Source organism: Crocuta crocuta, unplaced genomic scaffold, assembly GCF_008692635.1.
Source record: "Crocuta crocuta isolate KB4526 unplaced genomic scaffold, BGI_CrCroc_1.0 scaffold167, whole genome shotgun sequence".
Taxonomy (NCBI): domain Eukaryota; kingdom Metazoa; phylum Chordata; class Mammalia; order Carnivora; family Hyaenidae; genus Crocuta; species Crocuta crocuta.
In genome coordinates, this window is record NW_027532406.1 from 3,264,211 (window position 1) to 3,283,500 (window position 19,290).

The window sequence follows — 19,290 nt, forward strand, 5'->3', positions numbered from 1 at the left end:
TCAACCAGGCAATTAAAGAAGAGATTTAAAAATATATGGAAACAAATGAAAATGAAAACACAACAATCTAAACTCTGTGGGATGCAGCAAAGACAGTCCTAAGAGGAAAATCCAAACCTATCTAAAGAAACAAGAAAAATTCCAAATATAAAATCTAACATCACACATAATGGAACTAGAAACAGAGCAGTAAAGAAACCCCAAACCCAGCAGAAAATAATAAAGATCAGAGCAGACATAAACAATATAGAATCAAAAAAAAAAAACAAAAACAAAAACAAAACCAGTAGAACGGATCAGTGAAACTAAGACTTGGTTTTTTGAAAAAATAAACAAAATTGATAAACCTCTAGCCAGGCTTCTCAAAAAGAAAAGAGAGAGTAACCAAATAGATAAAATCACTAATGAAAAATGGATTTATTGCAACCCTCAGAAATACAAGCAATTATCAGAGAATACTATGAAAAATTAAATGCCAACACACTGAACAACCTGGAAGAAATGGACAAATTCCTAAACATCCACACACTACCAAAAGTGAAACAGGAAGAGATAGAAAATTTGAACAGACCTATAACTAGTAAAAGAAATTGAATCAGTTATTGAAAATCTCCCATCAAATAAGAGTCCTGGACCAGATGGCTTCCCTGGGGAATTCTGCCAGACATTTAAAGNACCAAATAGATAAAATCACTAATGAAAAATGGATTTATTGCAACCCTCAGAAATACAAGCAATTATCAGAGAATACTATGAAAAATTAAATGCCAACACACTGAACAACCTGGAAGAAATGGACAAATTCCTAAACATCCACACACTACCAAAAGTGAAACAGGAAGAGATAGAAAATTTGAACAGACCTATAACTAGTAAAAGAAATTGAATCAGTTATTGAAAATCTCCCATCAAATAAGAGTCCTGGACCAGATGGCTTCCCTGGGGAATTCTGCCAGACATTTAAAGCAGAGTTAATACCTATCCTTCTCAAGCTGTTGCAACAAATAGAAATGGAAGGAAAACTTCCAGACTTATTTATGAAGCCAGAATTACTTTGTTTCCCAAACCAGACAGAGACCCCACGAAAAAGGAGAACTACAGGCCAATATCCCTGATGAACATGGATGCAAAAATTCTCAGCAGATACTAGCAAATCGAATTCAACAACATATAAAAAGAATTATTCACCATGATCAAGTGGGATTCATTCCTGGGCTGCAGGGCTGGTTCAATATTCACAAATCAATTGATGTGATACATCACATTAATAAAAGAAAAGAACCATCTGATCCTGTCAATAGATGCAGAAAAAGCATTTTGTTGCAACAAATAGAAATGGAAGGAAAACTTCCAGACTTATTTATGAAGCCAGAATTACTTTGTTTCCCAAACCAGACAGAGACCCCACGAAAAAGGAGAACTACAGGCCAATATCCCTGATGAACATGGATGCAAAAATTCTCAGCAGATACTAGCAAATCGAATTCAACAACATATAAAAAGAATTATTCACCATGATCAAGTGGGATTCATTCCTGGGCTGCAGGGCTGGTTCAATATTCACAAATCAATTGATGTGATACATCACATTAATAAAAGAAAAGAACCATCTGATCCTGTCAATAGATGCAGAAAAAGCATTTGACAAAATATGGCATCCTTTCTTAATAAAAATCCTCAAGAAAGTTGGGATAGAAGGAACATACCTAAATATTATAAAAGCCACATATGAAAAGCCCACAGCTAATATCATCCTCAGTGGGGAAAAACTGAGAGCTTTTCCTATGAGATCAGAAACATGACAAGGATGCCCACTCTCACCACTGTTGTTTAACTCTCACCACTAGCTGGAAGTCCTAGCATCAGCAATCAGACAACAAAAGGAAATAAAAGTCATCAAAATTGACAAAGAAGAAGTCAAACTTTCACTTTTTGCAGACAACATGATACTCTACATGGAAAACCCAAAAGACTGCTAGAACTGATAGATGAATTCAGCAAAGCTACAGGGTACAAAATCAATGTACAGAAATCGGTTGCATTTCTATACACCAATAATGAAGTGATAGAAAGAGAAACAAAGAAACTAATCCCATTTACAATTGCACCAAGAACCATAAAAATACCTAGGAGTAAACCTAACCAAAGATGCAAAAATGTGTATGCTGAAAACTATAGAAAACTTATGAAGGAAATTGAAGAAGACACAAAGAAATGGAAAAACATCCCATGCTCATGGATTAGAAGAATAAATATTGTTAAAATGTCAATACTACCCAAAGCAATCTACACATTCAATGCAATCCCAATCAAAATTGCACTGACATTCTTCTCAAAGCTAGAACAAACAATCCTAAAATTTGTATGGAACCACAAAAGACCCTGAATAGCCAAATTAATACTGAAGAAGCCTCTACTACCAAGCTGTAATCATCAAGACAGTATGGCATTGGCACAAAAATAAACACATAGACCAATGGAATAGAATAGAGACCCCAGAACTGGACCCACACATGTATGGCCAACTAATCTTTGACAAACCAGGAAAGAGTATCCAATGGGAAAAAGAGTCTCTTTAGCAGATAGTACTGGGAGAATTGGACAGCAACATGAAGAACGAACTAGACCACTTTTTTACACCATACACAAAAATAAACTCAAAATGGATGAAAGACCTAAATGTGAGACAGAAACCCATCAAAACCCTAAAGGAGAAAGCATGCAACAACCTCTTTGACCTCAGCCACAATTTCTTACCCGACACATCTCCAAAGGCAAGGGAATTAAAAGCAAAAATGAACTATTTTCTCTCCTTCCCTTCCCCCATGGTCTTTTGTTCAGCCTTATGACCCAGCAATAGCAATACTAGGAATTTGCCCAAGGGATACAGGAGTGCTGATACATAGGGGCACATGTACCCCAATGTTTATAGCAGCACTTTCAACAATAGCCAAGTTATGGAAAGAGCCTAAATGTCCATCAACTGGTGGATAAAGAAGATGTGGTTTATATATACAATGGAATACTACTTGACAATGAGAAAAAATGAAGTCATGCCATTTGCAGCAACATGAATGGAACTGGAGGGTATTATGCTAAGTGAAATAAGTCAGCCAGAGAAAGACAGATAGCATACATATGTGCATCTTGAGAAACTTAACAGAAGACCATGGGGGAAGGGAAGGGGAAAAACAGTTACAAAGAGGCAAACCATAAGAGACTCTTAAATACAGAGAACAAACTGAGGGTTGATCAGGGATGGGGGAGAATGGAAAGGGGGTGATGGGCATTGAGGAGGGCAGTTGTTGGGATGAGCACTGGGTGTTGTATGTAAGCCAATTTGACAATAAATTATGTTTTTAAAAATGTAATAATCATAAAGATAGTCATAGGACTATACATATAGTTAAAATGTCATTACTACCCAAAGCTATCTACACATTCAATGCGATCCCAATCAAAATTGCACCAGCATTCTTCTCAAAGCTAGAACAAACTATCCTAAGAGTTGTATGGAACCACAAAAGACCCTGAATAGCCAAAGTAATATTGAAGAAGAAAACCAAAATGGGAGGCATCACCATCCCAGACTGTAGCCTCTACTACAAAGCTGTCATCAAGACAGTACGGTATTGGCACAAAAATAAACACATAGACCAATGGAATAGAATAGAGAACTCAGATATGGACTCAAAAGTTTACAGCCAACTAATCTTTGACAAAGTAGGAAAGAGTATCCAATGGAAAAANTGGGGGGAGGGGAAAGGGAGTGATGGGCATGGAGGAGGGCACCTGTGGGGATGAGCACTGGGTGTTATATGGAAACCAACTTGACAATAAACTATTTAAAAAAAATTTTTTTTAATGTGAGCAGAAAAAAAAAAACAAAAACAGTAATAGATGCACAAAAAATAGAGCAANACGTATAGGAGGATTAGGAGGAGCTTAACAGAGGATCGTGGGGGAGAAGAAGGGGAGAAATAGTAGGGGAGAGGAAGAGAGGCAAACCATGAGAGACTCTTGAATGCTGACAAAAACTGAGGACTGATGAGGTGGGGGGAGGGGAAAGGGAGTGATGGGCATGGAGGAGGGCACCTGTGGGGATGAGCACTGGGTGTTATATGGAAACCAACTTGACAATAAACTATTTTAAAAAAATTTTTTTTAATGTGAGCAGAAAAAAAAAAAAACAAAAACAGTAATAGATGCACAAAAAATAGAGCAAGGAATCTAAGTGTATCACTGAAGAAAACCAGCAAACCATGAAAGAGAATGAGAAGGATCAGAGAACAACTACAAAAACAACCACAAAGCAAGTAACAAAATGGCAATAAATACATATCTATCAATAATGTAAATTGACTAAATGCTCCCATCAAAAGACAGGTATCAGAATGGATTTAAAAAAACAAGATCCCAGGTGCCTGGGTGGTTCAGTTGGTTGACGGTCTGATTTTGGCTCTGGTCACGATCTCAGGGTTCATGAATTCAAGCACCACATCAGACTCACTGCTGCCGGTGCAGAGCCCATTTCAGATCCTCTGTCCCCCTCTCTCTCTGCCCCTCCGCAACTCACTCTCTCTCAAAAATAAATAGAACATTAAAAATTAAAAACAAAATAAGACCCATCTATAGGCTGCCCACAAGAGACTCATTCCAGACCTAAAGACACCTGCAGACTGAAATAAGGGAATGGAGAAGCATTTATCATGCAAATAGATGTCAGAAGAAAGTTGGAGCAGGAATATTTCCATTGGATGAAATAGAATTTAAAACAAAGTCTGTAGGAAGAAACAAAGAAGCACGATATATAATAATAAAGGGAGCTTCTGGAGCTACCAACAAGGTGGTGGCAGAACTGGAAACAATATGTACACATCCCTCCCCCAGAGCAGCTCTCCATTCCCAGCCTCGGTGCAGGATCCCTGCCTGTGTGTGTGGTGGGTGGAGAAGCTGAAGCCAGTGCCAGAAGCACATGAGAACCAGGGCATATCCCTTCGGAGGGACTCCTACCTCGTGCTGCACAATGGTCCAGAGGAGCTCTCCCACTTGCACGTATGGATAGGACAGCAGTCATCCTGGGATGGACATGGGGCCTGTGCTGTGCTGGCCGTGCACCTCAACACCCTGCCTGCGGAGTGGCCGGTGCAGCACCGAGAGGTGCAAGGCAGTGAGTCTGACCTCTTCATGAGCTACTTCTCATGTGGCCTCAAGTACTAGAAAGGCAGAGTAGAGTCAGCATTTCACAAGACCTCCCCAGGGGCCACTGTAGCTGCTATCGAGAAAATGTAGGAGATCAAGAGGAAGAACCACCTCCATGCTGCTGAGCGGGCACTGAGCTGGGACAGCTTCAACACCGGGCACTGCTCCATCTTGGACCTGGGCCAGAATATCTTTGCCTGGTGGGGTAGAAAGTCCAACATTCTGGAGCACTGCAAGGTGTGGGACCTGGACATGCCCGTCTGGGAGAGTGAGCAACAGGGCAAGGCCCAAGTGAAGATTGTCACTGATGGGGAAGGGCCTGCCGAGATGACCCAGGTCCTGGGCCCCAAGCCTCATCTGAAGGAGGGCAATCCTGAGGAAGACCTCACAGCTGACCAAACAATTGCCCAGGCTGTGGCTCTGTATAGGGTCTCTATTGCCACTGGACATAAACGTAAGGTGAATGATTCCAGCCCCTTTGCCCTCAAGTTGCTGCTATCTGATGATTGCTTTGTGCTGGACAATGATGCTCTGTGGCAAGATCTACATCTGGAAGGGGTAGAAAGCTAACAAGAACGAGTGGCATGTGGACTCCAAGTGGCTGAGCACTTCATCTCCCGCATATGGTATGCCCCAAACACTCAGGTGGAGATTTTCCCCCAGAGCCATGAGAGCCCCATCTTCAAGCAATTATTCAAAGACTGAAAATGAGGATGGGCATCTCGCTGCCCCTTGCCTATGTCTCCTTCTCCAGCTGCCTGATCAGTGCTGAGGTGCCCCCACGAATGTCCAATAAATGAGACTAGTGCCTTCCTGGAAATAAAAATAAAGGGGACAATGCAACGATAAGATATACAACTGTAAATATTTATGCATCCAACATGGGAGCACTCAAATATATAATAACCGTTAATAACAAACATAAAAGAACTAATCAATAGTAATACAATAATAATAGAGGACTTTAACACCCCACTTACATTGATGGACAAATCATCCAACCAGAAAATCAGAAAGAAAACAGTGGCTTTGAATGACACACTGGACCAGATGGACTTAACAGATATATTCAGAACATTCCCTTCTAAAACAGCAGAATCCACATTCTTTTCAAGTACACATGGAATGTTCTCCAGAATAGATCACAGGCCACAAAACATGCCTCAACCAATTCAGCTGGGAATCAGTGTGGGCATCTCCCTGCCCTCTGCCCACTTTCTCCTTCTCCAGTTGCCTGATCAGTGCTGGGGTGCCCCATGGATGTTCTCATTTTCATTGTGACTGGGCCTTAAAATCATGAACCAGGCCCTGATCCCCACTTCACCAGTGACAGCCTGTTTCTGACTGAGTCCTTTCACCTTTGTGTCTCAGTTTTCTCACCTCTTAAATGGGAATGATGTCTACCTTACTTTATAGAATTGATATGAAACACACACACAATACTTTGGAAAATATAGGTGCTTAAAAATACTAGTGGCATTGTTGTCCTTATGCTTTTTTTTTTTTTTTTTTTTTAAAGTAGGCTCCATGCCCCATACAGGGCTTGAACTCACAACCCTGAGATCAAGACCTGAGCTGAGATTAAGAGTCAGACACTTAACCTACTGAGCCATCCAGGTGCACCCATTATGAAATATATTTTTAAACATAGCCCTTTCTGGAGTCTGAGTCTCTAGACAAACAGATTTCTTATCCAAAATGAAGAAATGTAATTCATTATTTTCTATGGGGCTTTCCAAACTTTTGAGAGAGAACCTATATGATTCATTTGGTCCATAAAGGTATCATTTACATAGACTAGTAATCTCATGGAATTTATTTCTTCATGTAACTAAAAGCAAAGTATGAGCTGAAAGTGATGCCAAAGCTATGGACTTCAGTCAACAGTCTTAAAGCCTAAACTTTCAAATACTACTTTTGATAAACCCTCTAACTTCTAAGCAGCTCAGAGTAAAAACAACACAAGGAGAGTGGAGTTCCCCCAGCACCATCTCTGGGCAATCTGTAGAGATCAGACACTGTTGAGTGGAAATAAAAACACTGCTGTAAGCAGAGAAGCAAAAATGTCCCTGGCTACACTTAGGAGCTCTGCCAGGTTGGAGGACGGAGTCTGAGAGCCAAGAAGGGACCAAGGCAGAACCCCGGGGTACCAAATCCAAAAGCCCAGTTTACACACACTTAGAACACACACGGACAATATCCTGACCATTGGTACGGGTGCCATTGTTAGCCCACATGGGCATTGGGGTTTTCCTGAGCTCTCAGTACATCCTCCTAAATCTCCCTAGAGACCATGCACAGATAACTAGCTTAGGGGTGGTCCTGGGATCTGGAGACAAGAACTTGTGTCTTGTAACTGATCAATAGGTTAACAAGTTGGTTGGGGGCAGAATTCCAATTGCTCCACCACTCATGCCTCCTACAAGTTGGCCAACATCTCCCTCCTCCAGGGCTGTAGAATCCACTTTGAAGTGTTCTCTCTCACTGGCCATCCCGAAGACAGGCCCTCCCACTGCCTAACCTTTACCCTTTCTAATTGCCCTGATCTCATCCCAACCTCCATTGCTATGTTTAAAGTCCACCTCTGGGGAACACACAGATTGAGTGTTCCAGATAACCCCCTTCCCAGTCCTGCTTGACATCTGGCCAGCAGACTGCATACCTGGACTTCCTGGGACACTGGCTGGGGTTTGAGGAAAGACCTCAGCACCCAGCTGGCTTCAGGATGAAGCTGGCCACTGGCTTCTTGATTTTGTGGCTCAACCTGTGGGGTGGCCTGGCTCAGAGTGACAGCAGCCCAGATGCAGAGGAGTCCTATTCAGACTGGGGCCTTCGGCATATCAGGGGCAGTTTTGAATCTGTCAACAGCTACTTCGATTCCTTTCTGGAGCTGCTGGGAGGGAAAAATGGAGTCTGTCAGTACAGATGCCGATACGGTGAGTGCATGCGCAGTTTCTCTTCCTGGTGGACCTGTGAACAGCTGGAGCAGGGGCTCAGTCTGTACACACTTTTTCCTGCCATCCACCTCCTAATTCGCTTTGCCAGATTCAGCAAATCAAAATATAGGACTTCCAGTGAAGTGTGCATTTTAAATAAACAAACCAATAATTATTAATATATTTGAAATACTTGGGACACTCTTACACTGACAAATTATTGGTAGTTTATCTGAAATGCACATTTTGCTGAGCTTCCTGGAGTTTTTCTAACAAACTTACTCAGGGAAAACTGCTTCCCTGGGGCCATTTTAGTGAATTTGTTGTGAGGCCATTACTTATAAATAAGAAGACTGGATGGGGGGGTGGGGGAGAATATGAGGGAGTCTTTGTAAGGAGTTCCTGGGGATGAAAACTGGAGCTGAACATTCAGAGAAAATTCTGCTGGGAGGTGGAACAGCTTCCTCAGTCACTCTGTGCTAAGTTTGGAGATGGATTTTTCTTTTCCTCTAATGCGGTTCACACCTCCTTGCCAGCTCTGTCAGTTTCTGACGGGCATCAGTGTGTCCAACCCTCTGAAGAGAGCTTAGGGAGTGTGGCTGCCTCAATCAGCAATGGCAGGCCTTCAGGGGATAGGAAGGGCTTGCTGCCAGCCGTCTCCGCCCACCAAGGATTGGGCCCTGAGAGGGTCTCGGACTGTCCCTCAAGCCTGGTGTCAGATGTACAGTTGTGAACGGGTACGGGCACTGCCCTTCAAAAGGGGAGGAGAGTGGTTTTCGAAAGCATGCAGGGTTTCACATAGTTTTATGGTTTAGGTTATCACATATTTCATCATGGGATTGTAGATGAAAATGGTGAGTCAGTCTAGCCTAGCAGGAAAAGATTTAAGAAATATTTTCTGTAAACACTTTCTCGAGAGAGAGACAAAAAAGCTGCAGAATTGCTGCACTCAACCAAGCAGTCTCGCCCACTCCTCTTTTACCTGTGAAGAGGGGACATCACTTTCCTACAAACCATGAGTGACACAGAGATGACAGGTAATCCTTTCAGCAGAACCAAAAATCTTGCAGCCTAAAAGTTTGAATCACATACAGTTATGGTGAGCAAAGGAGCCTCATCTTCTCTGTGACAATCCCATAGGGTAAAAAGCCATCTGTGCTGGGCCTACCTGAACCCCTGGCCCCATCTTTGGCCAAGGTGGGTTGGACAAAGACAGAGGTGCCTTGTCACTGGACTGTGCTCACCTAGTTTGCATGAGGGTGCAGGAAGGGGGTTAACTCACTTCAGGTATTTATTCAACACAGGTGCTATTTTCCTTCCAAGAGGTGATAGGAGACTTAGGTCTGTGGTTTAACAAATAGTTAACCACAGGGATTTTTTAGGAAAACAAGAGTCAAACCTTATTCTTTCTTCTCTGGCAAAACAGTATTGCAAGATTTCAGCAAATTTTGGTTGCAAGCTTCTACCTGGGCAGGGGCAGCAGCTACTAGTGGGGGAAGGGATAGTCAACAGAGACATTGCAAGAAGGCAAATAACTCTACTCACTCTGAAAACAAAACCTGTTCAAGGAGGGGCCTGAAAAACACATACGAAATAGGGGTTTAAGCCTTATTACCTTTGGAACTTAGTGGAGCCAAGAACCTGGAGGCTGTGGCCAAACAGCACAAAATATCTTCTCCAGGTTGATTGTGAATCAAGCAATCTTTGCAACAGAAAATACCTAATAATTAACTGGGTCTCTCTGTCCTTTTTCAGTTTGCTTTGTGATACACTTCTTGTGCTCAACGCTTCTATCTCTAAAGCAGTAGTCATCAAACTCCTCTGCATTGAAGCCTCTGGTGGGCTTAAAAAGACTACTATCCTTTCTCCCCCGTCCCCACCGTGTTTCTGATTGGGTAGGTAGGTAGGTCAGGGGTGGGGCCACAGAATTTCTAAAAGTTCCCAGGTGATTCTGGTGCAGAACCACATTTTCAGGAAAAAAAGATCTGCTTTAAAGGTTGCAGTCTTTTCTCAGCGGAAAAAATTTAGTAACAATTAGTCTGCTAAAAAAAATTTTCTATTTGATAAGCACTTAACCACCACTTAAAACTATAGTTCTCTATCTTGGCCCTGCACTTACCAGCACCTGGAGGGCTTTAAAAATTCCTGCTGCCCAAACCAATTTAATCAGAATCTCCATGGGCTGGACCTAGATATCAGTATTTAAAACAATTTTTTTATAAGTTTTTAAAAAAATGTTTATTTATTTATTTTGATTGAGAGAGGGAGAGAAAGAATCCGAAGCAGGCTTGCACTGTCAGCACAGAGCCTGATGCTGGGCTGGAACTCACCAACCGTGAGATCATGACCTGAGTGAGATCATGATTCAAGCAGAAGTCAGACACTTAACCAACTGAGCCACTCAGGTGCCCCCTGATATCAGTATCCTTAATGTTTCCCAGGTGATTACCAAGTGTATGGAGCACTATTTTAAGAGGTCAGTCATGGAGAACTTCAGCTCATAGGTTGTTCTGACAGGTGAAGGTGTGTTTGTGTCCTGGTAGCCTACCACATTGTGTCAACATTGGTTTCCCCACTTCTTAGATCTGCAGCAGCTTGTTTTCATGTCAACACAAAAAATCTGTACTTGTTAAGGATCAGACTAAATATAATGAGATTCAAAAGGTATCAATAGCAGACGTAGCACAGCTGCTATAAAGGGTATGCATTAATGTGAACAAGATTCCCTCCCCCCCTCCCCAACCCCAGCCAGAGATTCTGATTCAATAGGTCTGCGGTAAAACCCTGGAACTAGCAGGAGGCCCTTGAACCAACCAGGCTTTGAGAAATACTAGTAATGGAAAACTCATGGGTTTGAAATGGGGGTGGGGGGGTGTGAATTCCGTTGTTGGTGACTTTGGGCAAGTTACCTAACTCTCTAAACCTGTGTTGACTCATGTTGTTTTCTTTTTTTTAATTAAAAAATTTTTAAGTTTATTTATTTTTGAGAGAGAGAGCATGAGCTGGGGAGGGGCAGGAAGAGAGGGAGACACAGAATCTGAAGCAGGCTCCAGCTTCTGAACTGTCAGCAGAGAGCTCAATGTGGGGCCCAAGCCCACAACTGTGAGATTATGACCTGAGTCTCATGGACCTGAGCCAAAGTCGACCCTCAACCGACTGAGCCACCCAGGTGCCCCTGTTGACTCATGTTTATAATGTTAATAATACCTACCATGCAAGGTTGTTATAAGAATTAAAGAAAACATATACAAAGAATTAGTGCTAGGTACGAAGCATGGCAGGTACCAAACAAATTTTATACATGTTATGAGAAATATGGTCTGGTGAAGAGGTTAAATATACATTCAGATTCTTCCAGTTCTCTTTCAACATAAAAAAACCCAAAAAACAAAAAACCACATACACAAAACAGAAATCCCACTGGCTGGACAATACCCTCTCAGTTTCTGGAAGAAATCATCAGATGACAATTTTTAAGTGTTCTGTGCCTTTATGAAGGAGGAGGATCTCTGGAGCAGAGTTTCTGTGTCTTGTAAATTATTATTGAACATACTGGTCCGGGGCACGTGGGCGGCTCAGTTGGTTAAGCATCTGACTCTCGATCTTGGCTAAGGTCATGATCTCACAGTTCGTGAGATGGAGCCCTGGGATGGGCTCTGCGCAGAGCCTGCTTGGGATTCTCCCTTTCTCCCTCCCTCTCTGCCCCTCCCCCACTCAGGTGCGTGCACTTGGGCACTCACGGTCTCTTTCTCTCTCTCACACACACACACACACTAAATAAGAACTTAAAAAAAAATATACTGGTCTACACTCACACTTTGATAAAAAGACCTGATGATGGGAGTGTCTGGTGGCTCAGTTTGTTAAGCCTCCAATTTCGGCTCAGGTTATGATCTCACAGCTCATGAGTTTGAACTCTGTGTTGGGCTCTGTGCTGACAGCTCAGAGCCTGGAGCCTGCTTTTTTTTTTTTAAAATTCTTGTTTTTTACTTTTTACAAATACTTTACTGTCAAATTGGTTTCCATATAACATCCAGTGCTCATCCCCACCAGTGCCCTCCTCCATGCCCATCTCCCCCTACCCCCACACACCCATCAGTCCTCAGTTTGTTCTCAGCATTCAAGAGTCTCTCATGGTTTGCCTCCCTCCCTCTCCCCAACCATTTCCCCCCTTCTTCTCCCCCTTGGTCCTCCGTCAAGTTCCTCCTAATCCTCCTATACGTGCAAACATATGGTATCTGTCCTTCTCTGCCTGACTTATTTCGCTCAGCATAACACCCTCAAGGTCCATCCATGTTGCTACACATGGCCAGATATCATGGTTTCTCATTGCCATGTAGTATTCCATGGTATAGATAAACCACATCTTCTTGATCCATTCATCAGTTGATCTACACTTAGGCCTGGGGCCTGCTTTGGATTCTAGGTCTCCCTCTCTCTCTGCCCATCCCACTCGTGCTCTTACTCTCTCTCTCTCAAAAATAAGTAAACATTAAAAAAAGACCTCATGGTGAATTTCTTCTTAGGTTTAGTTCTAGGGAAAAATGTATCTCTAAATATCAGTCTTTTTCTCGAGGGCTTTTAATCTGTTTAATATCTTAGATCAAAATTTTATGAACCTGTGAGTTCATATATTTTTCCAGGGAAAGTATTCACAGCCTTCATCAGATTAAGGGGATCTATAGCTTGAAAAAAGGAAGCAGCTACTGATTTAGAGGCAAAGATTGTTCTTGTGCTAGGGTGACCAACTGTTCCGCTCTATTGGAGATTGAGGGGAGTGGGGGTAGGGGGATTCCTGGGACATGGACTTTCAGTCCTAACACAGGGACAGTCCCAGGCAAACCAGGACAAGTTGGTCATCCTCCCTCCTGCAGTAACTTAATCCGTGTTAGTGACTGAAATAGAGTTTATTGCTTCAGTAAAATTGTCAGAGTTCTGCTTTGTTGCCATGATGGGTTGTTACTCATGCTGTATTTGAGTATTTCTGGAAGGACATGCATTTCAAATAAAATAGTCTGATTCCTTAGTAGACGTCTAGCACCCACAGGAGCCAGCTGGGTGGGGACAAGGGACACACCCTCCCGGGGAGACGTAACCCTTGACCTGGGTAATAAAGCCGGGAGGTTTTTATTGTTCTTTTCAGTGACAAAACTGAGAGGGAAGAAAGATTGGGTGCAGGAGGATATGTGCACACCTGTGGTAGAACTTGGGTTTTGTGGCTAATTGTCCTCTTAAATCTCCCTCATTTGTCTCTCAAGTGTCTAGCATGTTTTATGGTGTCTCACTTTGTTCAGAAGGTTTTAATTTTCATAAGATCAAGTCTGTCAGTCTTTTTCTTTATGACTTCTGACTTTTTTTGCCTTGCTTTCAAAGCCATCCTCACATCACGATTATAGCAACCTTTTGCTAGATTTTTCTGTGAAAGCAGCCATGCCTAATATGTAATAAATGAGTGTTGTGTTCCAATTAAACTTTTTATGGACACTAAAATTTGAATTTCATAGAATTTTCCTTGTTTTTAATGTTTTATTTATTTCTGAGAGAGGGAGAGAGAGAGACAGCGTGAGCAGGGGAAGGTCAGAGAGAGAGGGAGATACAGAATCTGAAACAGGCTCCAGACTCTGAGCTGGCTGTCAGCACAAAGCCTGATGCGGCGCTCGAACCCACACACCGTGAGACCATGACCTGAGCCAAAGTCGGATGCTCAACCGACTGAGCCACTCAGGTGCCCCCAGAACTTTGTATAATTTTCAAATGTCACAAAATATCCTTGTTTTGACTCCCCCCTCCCAGTTATTTAAAAATATAAAAACAACAGTTAGCTGGCAGGCTATATGAGAACAGGCAATGGGCTGGTCTTGGGTCATCATTTACCAACCCTTGAATTAGAGGATCACGTTGTCAGCCTCCCACTTCTATAAATAGCCAAAACCAGAAAACAAAATTAATCTGTGGACATAGTCCATTATTGGTGTCCAGACTTAAAACATAAAGACTCATTGCTAATCTCAACTCAAAACTACTCAAGCTATAATTTGAGGATATAGTAAATTATTTCTGTCCAGACTCAAACCATCACCTTTATTCTTAGAACTTTTCCTTCAAGCTTTATTCCTAAACAGATTTCCTGCAGCTATCACAAACTATTAAATAAATACAAAAAGAAAAAATAACCATCAATAGCAGGATGGGTGGCTAGTGTCTGTAGTTGGTGGTCCATTAGCTTTCAAACTGAGATATCAGAATTTTACCTTCTGTGAGGTATCAAGTACAAAAAAGGCAGAGGGAAACTCAGGAAACTTCACAGAGTCTACTGCACAAGTTCTTTATCAACAAAATTATTAAAGAGGTAAGTTTCATCATAAAATTTACACATTAGTTTTTTCATTAAAAATGATCCCCCTGCTTTCTATAAAGCTAGTATGTGTAGAACATTTGTAAAAGAACAATCCAAAGAAAAAATAAAATCACCATAATCTTATCTACAAGAGACAATTCATATATAATCTATGGCATAGTATGATTATTTTTTCATATGTGTATTTTGAATACTAACATTATTTAATACATTTTATGCATTCCCCATCTCCCAGTAATTCTCTCTCTCTCTCTCTCTCTCTCTCTCTCACACACACACATACACACACACACACACACACACACACACACACAGAGTAGGTTAGTAGAGTATCAGCGGTAGGTTACATTTCTCAAGAATTTTTAAAAGTAATGCAGGCAGACTCTGTCAATAAGCACAATACTTCTCCATTACAAATAAAAGTGTTGGACGAGGCGCCTGTGTGGCTCAGTTGGTTGAGTGTCTGACTTCGGCTCAGGTCATGATCTCATGGTTCATGAGTTCGAGCCTCGCATCCAGGTCTGTGCTGACAGCTCAGAGCTTCGGATTCTGTGTCTCTTTCTCTCTCTGCCCCTCCCTCACTTGTGCTCTGTCTCTCTCTGTCTCAAAAAAAATAAATAAAAATAAATAAAAAAGTGTTGGTTGAAAATGAAACATTAGAAAAACACCTCCTCAAGCTAGAATGGAATAAATGGAAATCTATAAGTTCCACCGAAGAGAAACACTAATGCCAAAGTAATGAGCAGGGGCTGATGCTAAAACATCAGGGGATTTTAGTCAGGAACACATGTAGACTCTAGGGGCTGAGGAATGGGTTTTAATACTCATATAAAGAAAGAGTAACTTTCACTTGTAAGAACTGGGAATCTGGAACGGATCAGTCTGTATAAAGCTTAGAGCCTGAGGAGTTGCCCAGTCTGTTTAAAATGGGTTAGAAAATATCTACCCAATATTCCAAGAAAGGAGCAGGGATGGTTTCCATCCACCTGGGGCTGAGGCTTAAAGGGGCAATAAAGAACATCTAGCAAAAAATTACTACTCCAAACATATTCTATTCACACATGAATTTGAACTTAAATAGTTGGCCTGATGTGAGTTTCCCAAGCTGAGAAATTAATATAAATACTAGTGTCTCAAGGATCTTAAGACTCCTAGAGCCACAGCAAAGGTAATTGAAGAACCAATATGAAGTACATGACCCAAGGCACAGGAATTCCTTTAGAAAAAAAAAAAAAAGCCCTTCTGGAAATAAGGTCTTACTGAAAAATGATATGCTATGTGAAAAAATAATCCATCATGAAGGAGAACCAGCAGACATTAAAAAAGTGACCTGTATCCCGGGGCGCCTGGGTGGCTTAGTCGGTTGAGCGTCCGACTTTTGCTTAGGTCATGATCTCGCGGTTCGTGGGTTCGAGCCCCGCGTCGGGCTCTGTGCTGGCTGCCAGCTCAGAGCCTGGAGCCTGTTTCAGTCTGTGACTCCCTCTCTCTCTGACCGTCCCCTGCTCACGCTGTCTCTCTCTCTCCTAGAAATAAATAAAAAATAAAAAAAAAAAAGTGACCTGTATCCCAAAGATTGGAGATGATAAAAGAATATTTGAAATGATTAAAGAAATAAAAGAAGTAGAAAACATAATAAACAATGCAGTGAAAATGAATACATAGATTTAAAAGAAGAATCAAATTGGATTCCAAGAAGTGAGAATTATAGTCCTTGAGAGGAAAAAACTCAGGGGATGGGTTAAATAGCAGGTTAGTGAACCTAGAGAGAATTAGTGAAATGGAAAATAGATTTGACGAACTAAATAAAATTCAGTACAGAGAGAGAGAAAAGAAGGAAAATGTAAAAGAGAGGCTAAGATATATGAAGGAGAGAATTAAGATTTATCATTCAGTAGTAAGAAGCAGAGGAGGAAAAACTAGGGAGTACAAGGAAAAGAAAATATTCAGATGGTAGCTGTGAATATCCAGAGGTGAAAGAAACCTTGTCTTCAGATTTTTCTAATCAGGATAAGGATACATAATCCACATCTGGTTACAGAGTAGTAGTGAAACTGTGAGGATGTGGAGAAATTGCAACCCTTGTCTTGGGAAGGCAAAATGCTGCAGGTGCTGTGGAACACAGTTTGATAGTTTCTCAAAAAGTTCAACATCAAATTACTATTTGACCCAGCAAATTCCACCACTTAGGTATATGTACCCAAAAGAATTGAAAACAGATCATCAAACAAATGCTTGCACATAAGCTTCATAGCAGCACTCTTCACAATAGCCAAAAGATGAAAACAACCAAAATGTCCATCAATGGATGGATGAATAAACAAATTGTGGTATATCCAGAGAATGGAATATTATTCAGCCATCAAATGGAATGAAATACTGTTACATGCTACCACACATGAAAACATTATGTTAAGTGAAAGAAGGCATATATATTGTAGCATTATATAGTATATGATTTCATTTAGTCAAATATCCAGAATAGGTAAATCCTTAGAAACAGAAAGCGGATTCGTGAGGGGCGCCTGGCTGGCTCAGTTAGGGGAGCACGCAACTCTTGATCTTGAGGCGTGAGTTTAAGTCCTATGTTGGGTGTAGAGATTACTTTAAAAAATTCTTTAAAAAAAAGTAGATTAATGGTTGCCAGGGGTTGGGAGGAGGGGAGAATAGGAAGTGAGTGTTTAATGGGCATTTGGTCTCCTTTGGAGGGTGATGAAATGTTTTGGAAGTAGACGACGCAATGGTTACACAACATTATGAATGTACTGAACACTGCTGAACTGTGCACTTTAAGATGGAAATGTGAATTTCACATAAGAAAAAGAAAATAAACTTATAAAAATTAAAAAGTTTGACTTTTCAAAGAACACCATCATCATGAAAGTGAAAAGACAAGTCGCAAAATGGGAGAAAATTTTGGAAAGAAGATATATGAATGGCCAATAAGTACAGGAAAAGATTATCAACATAATTAGTAATTAGAGAAATGCAAATCAAAATGACCATGAGATATCACTTCACACTCACTATAATGGCTGTAATCAAAAAGACAAATTCTATAACAAGCTGGGGAGAGGATGTTGAGAAATTAGAACCTTTATACATTGCTGTGGGGAATGTGAAATTGTGTCACCACTTTGGAAAATAGTCTGGTAGTTCCTCAAAATGTTAAACAAAGTTAGCAGATGACCTAGAAGTTTCATTCCTGCGGGGAACTGAAAACATAATGTCCACACAAAAAATGTTTATAGTGGCATTTTTCATATTAGCCAAAAAGTAGAAAAAATCTAAATGTTCATCACATTTACTTGGCAATAAAAAGAAATGAAATTCTGACACACGCTACAACATGGATGACCCTTGAAAACATTATGCTTCGTGAAAGAAGCCAGACACAAAAGGCCACACATTGTATGATTTCATTTATGTGAAATGTCCAGAATCGACTAATTTATAGAGATAGAAAGTTGGTTAGTGGTTGCCTAGGGCTAATTGATAATCCCATCTTGGAAGCAACATACTCCACTTCCACCATATTCTCTAGGTTGCATAGATCAACCCTGGGACAATACACAAGGGCACGAATACCAAGAGACTGGGATCGCTGGGTGCCGTCTTGAACCATGGTCTCATACACACGTTTTGCCGCAGAAACAAATGCCAAACAGACTGTGGCAGAGACTGCTTATTGTACCCTAATATCTTCCCCCTTATCCATAGTAATAAACTCCTCCTGATTTCAAGCTGGGTTCATGGATGCCTACACTGAATAAAAACTTCAATTCCTAACCCACTTTTGCAACTAGATATTGCTGTTTGATTAAGGTCTGGCCAAAGGGAAGTAAGAGGAAGTAATGTGTATTTCATTCTGGAATGTGTTTATTAAAGAGAGGGGCGGTCACCCTTCTAACTCCTTTCATCCTGCTGTCTGTAATACGGATGTGTTGGCTGAAGCTCCATCTTGAACCATGAGGGCCAGGGTTGCATTCTAGGGCTGGTAGCGCAGAAAGTTAGAAGCAGCATGGGTTCCAGAGAAGTATAGCTTTACCATATGAACCTTATAACCTTTAATTCTGGGTTATGATATATTCTATCTTATTTAAGCATCTGAATAGTACAGTATGTTGGAGACAGAATAAATTATGGTGAAAACTATAATACTCTAGTGAAGGACATAAAGGAAGACCCAAGTAAACAGAAAACTATACTATGCCCATGTTTGGGAAGGCAAAGAATATTATGAGAAATTCAGTTGTCTCTAGATTAATCTATAAAGTCAGTGTACTTTCAATCAAAATCCTGAACTATCACTTGTAGAATTTATTAGAATGACTCTAAAATTCTATTGCAAGACTATAGGTCCAAGAGTAGTCAAAACAATTTTTAAGAATAATAAGGAATGGTGCCTGTGTGGCTCAGTCAGTTGAGCATCCGACTTAAGCTCAGATTATGATCTCATGGCTCATGGGTTCGAGCCCCGTGTTGGGATCTGTGCTGACAGCTCAGAGCATGGAACCTGCTTCAGGCTCCATCTCTCTCTGCCCCTTTCCTGCTCACACACACACTCTCTCCCTCTCTCAAATATAAATAAACACAAAAAAAGTTAAATAAAGAATAATAAGGAGGGAGGGCTTTAAAGCATAGGCTTAATATCTAAAAATTAAAACAGAAAAGGGGGTGCATATGGGGCTTCAATTACACTTATAACATTTAATTAAACAGAAAAAAATATGTATAGTAAGTTTGGCTCTGTTAACATTTATTATGTTTGTGTACTGGGTACATGGATGTTTGTTT

At 41.0% G+C, this 19,290-nt stretch overlaps 1 protein-coding gene and 1 pseudogene across 3 annotated transcripts in view; both read left to right on the plus strand.

The window, feature by feature from the left end:
- Window positions 1–4,869: 4,869 nt before the first annotated feature.
- LOC144243580 (macrophage-capping protein pseudogene) lies at window positions 4,870–5,907 on the plus strand (annotated as a pseudogene).
- Window positions 5,908–7,869: 1,962 nt separating this feature from the next.
- The window catches only part of PLA2G12B (phospholipase A2 group XIIB), a 31,710-nt gene continuing 20,289 nt past the window's right edge, over window positions 7,870–19,290 (plus strand). For all 3 annotated transcript variants that reach the window (XM_077778639.1, XM_077778637.1, XM_077778638.1), the window contains exon 1: window positions 7,870–8,138. In XM_077778639.1, the coding sequence (XP_077634765.1) occupies window positions 7,928–8,138 (211 nt within the window). In that variant the 5' untranslated portion in view covers window positions 7,870–7,927. The remainder of the gene's footprint in view (window positions 8,139–19,290) is intronic.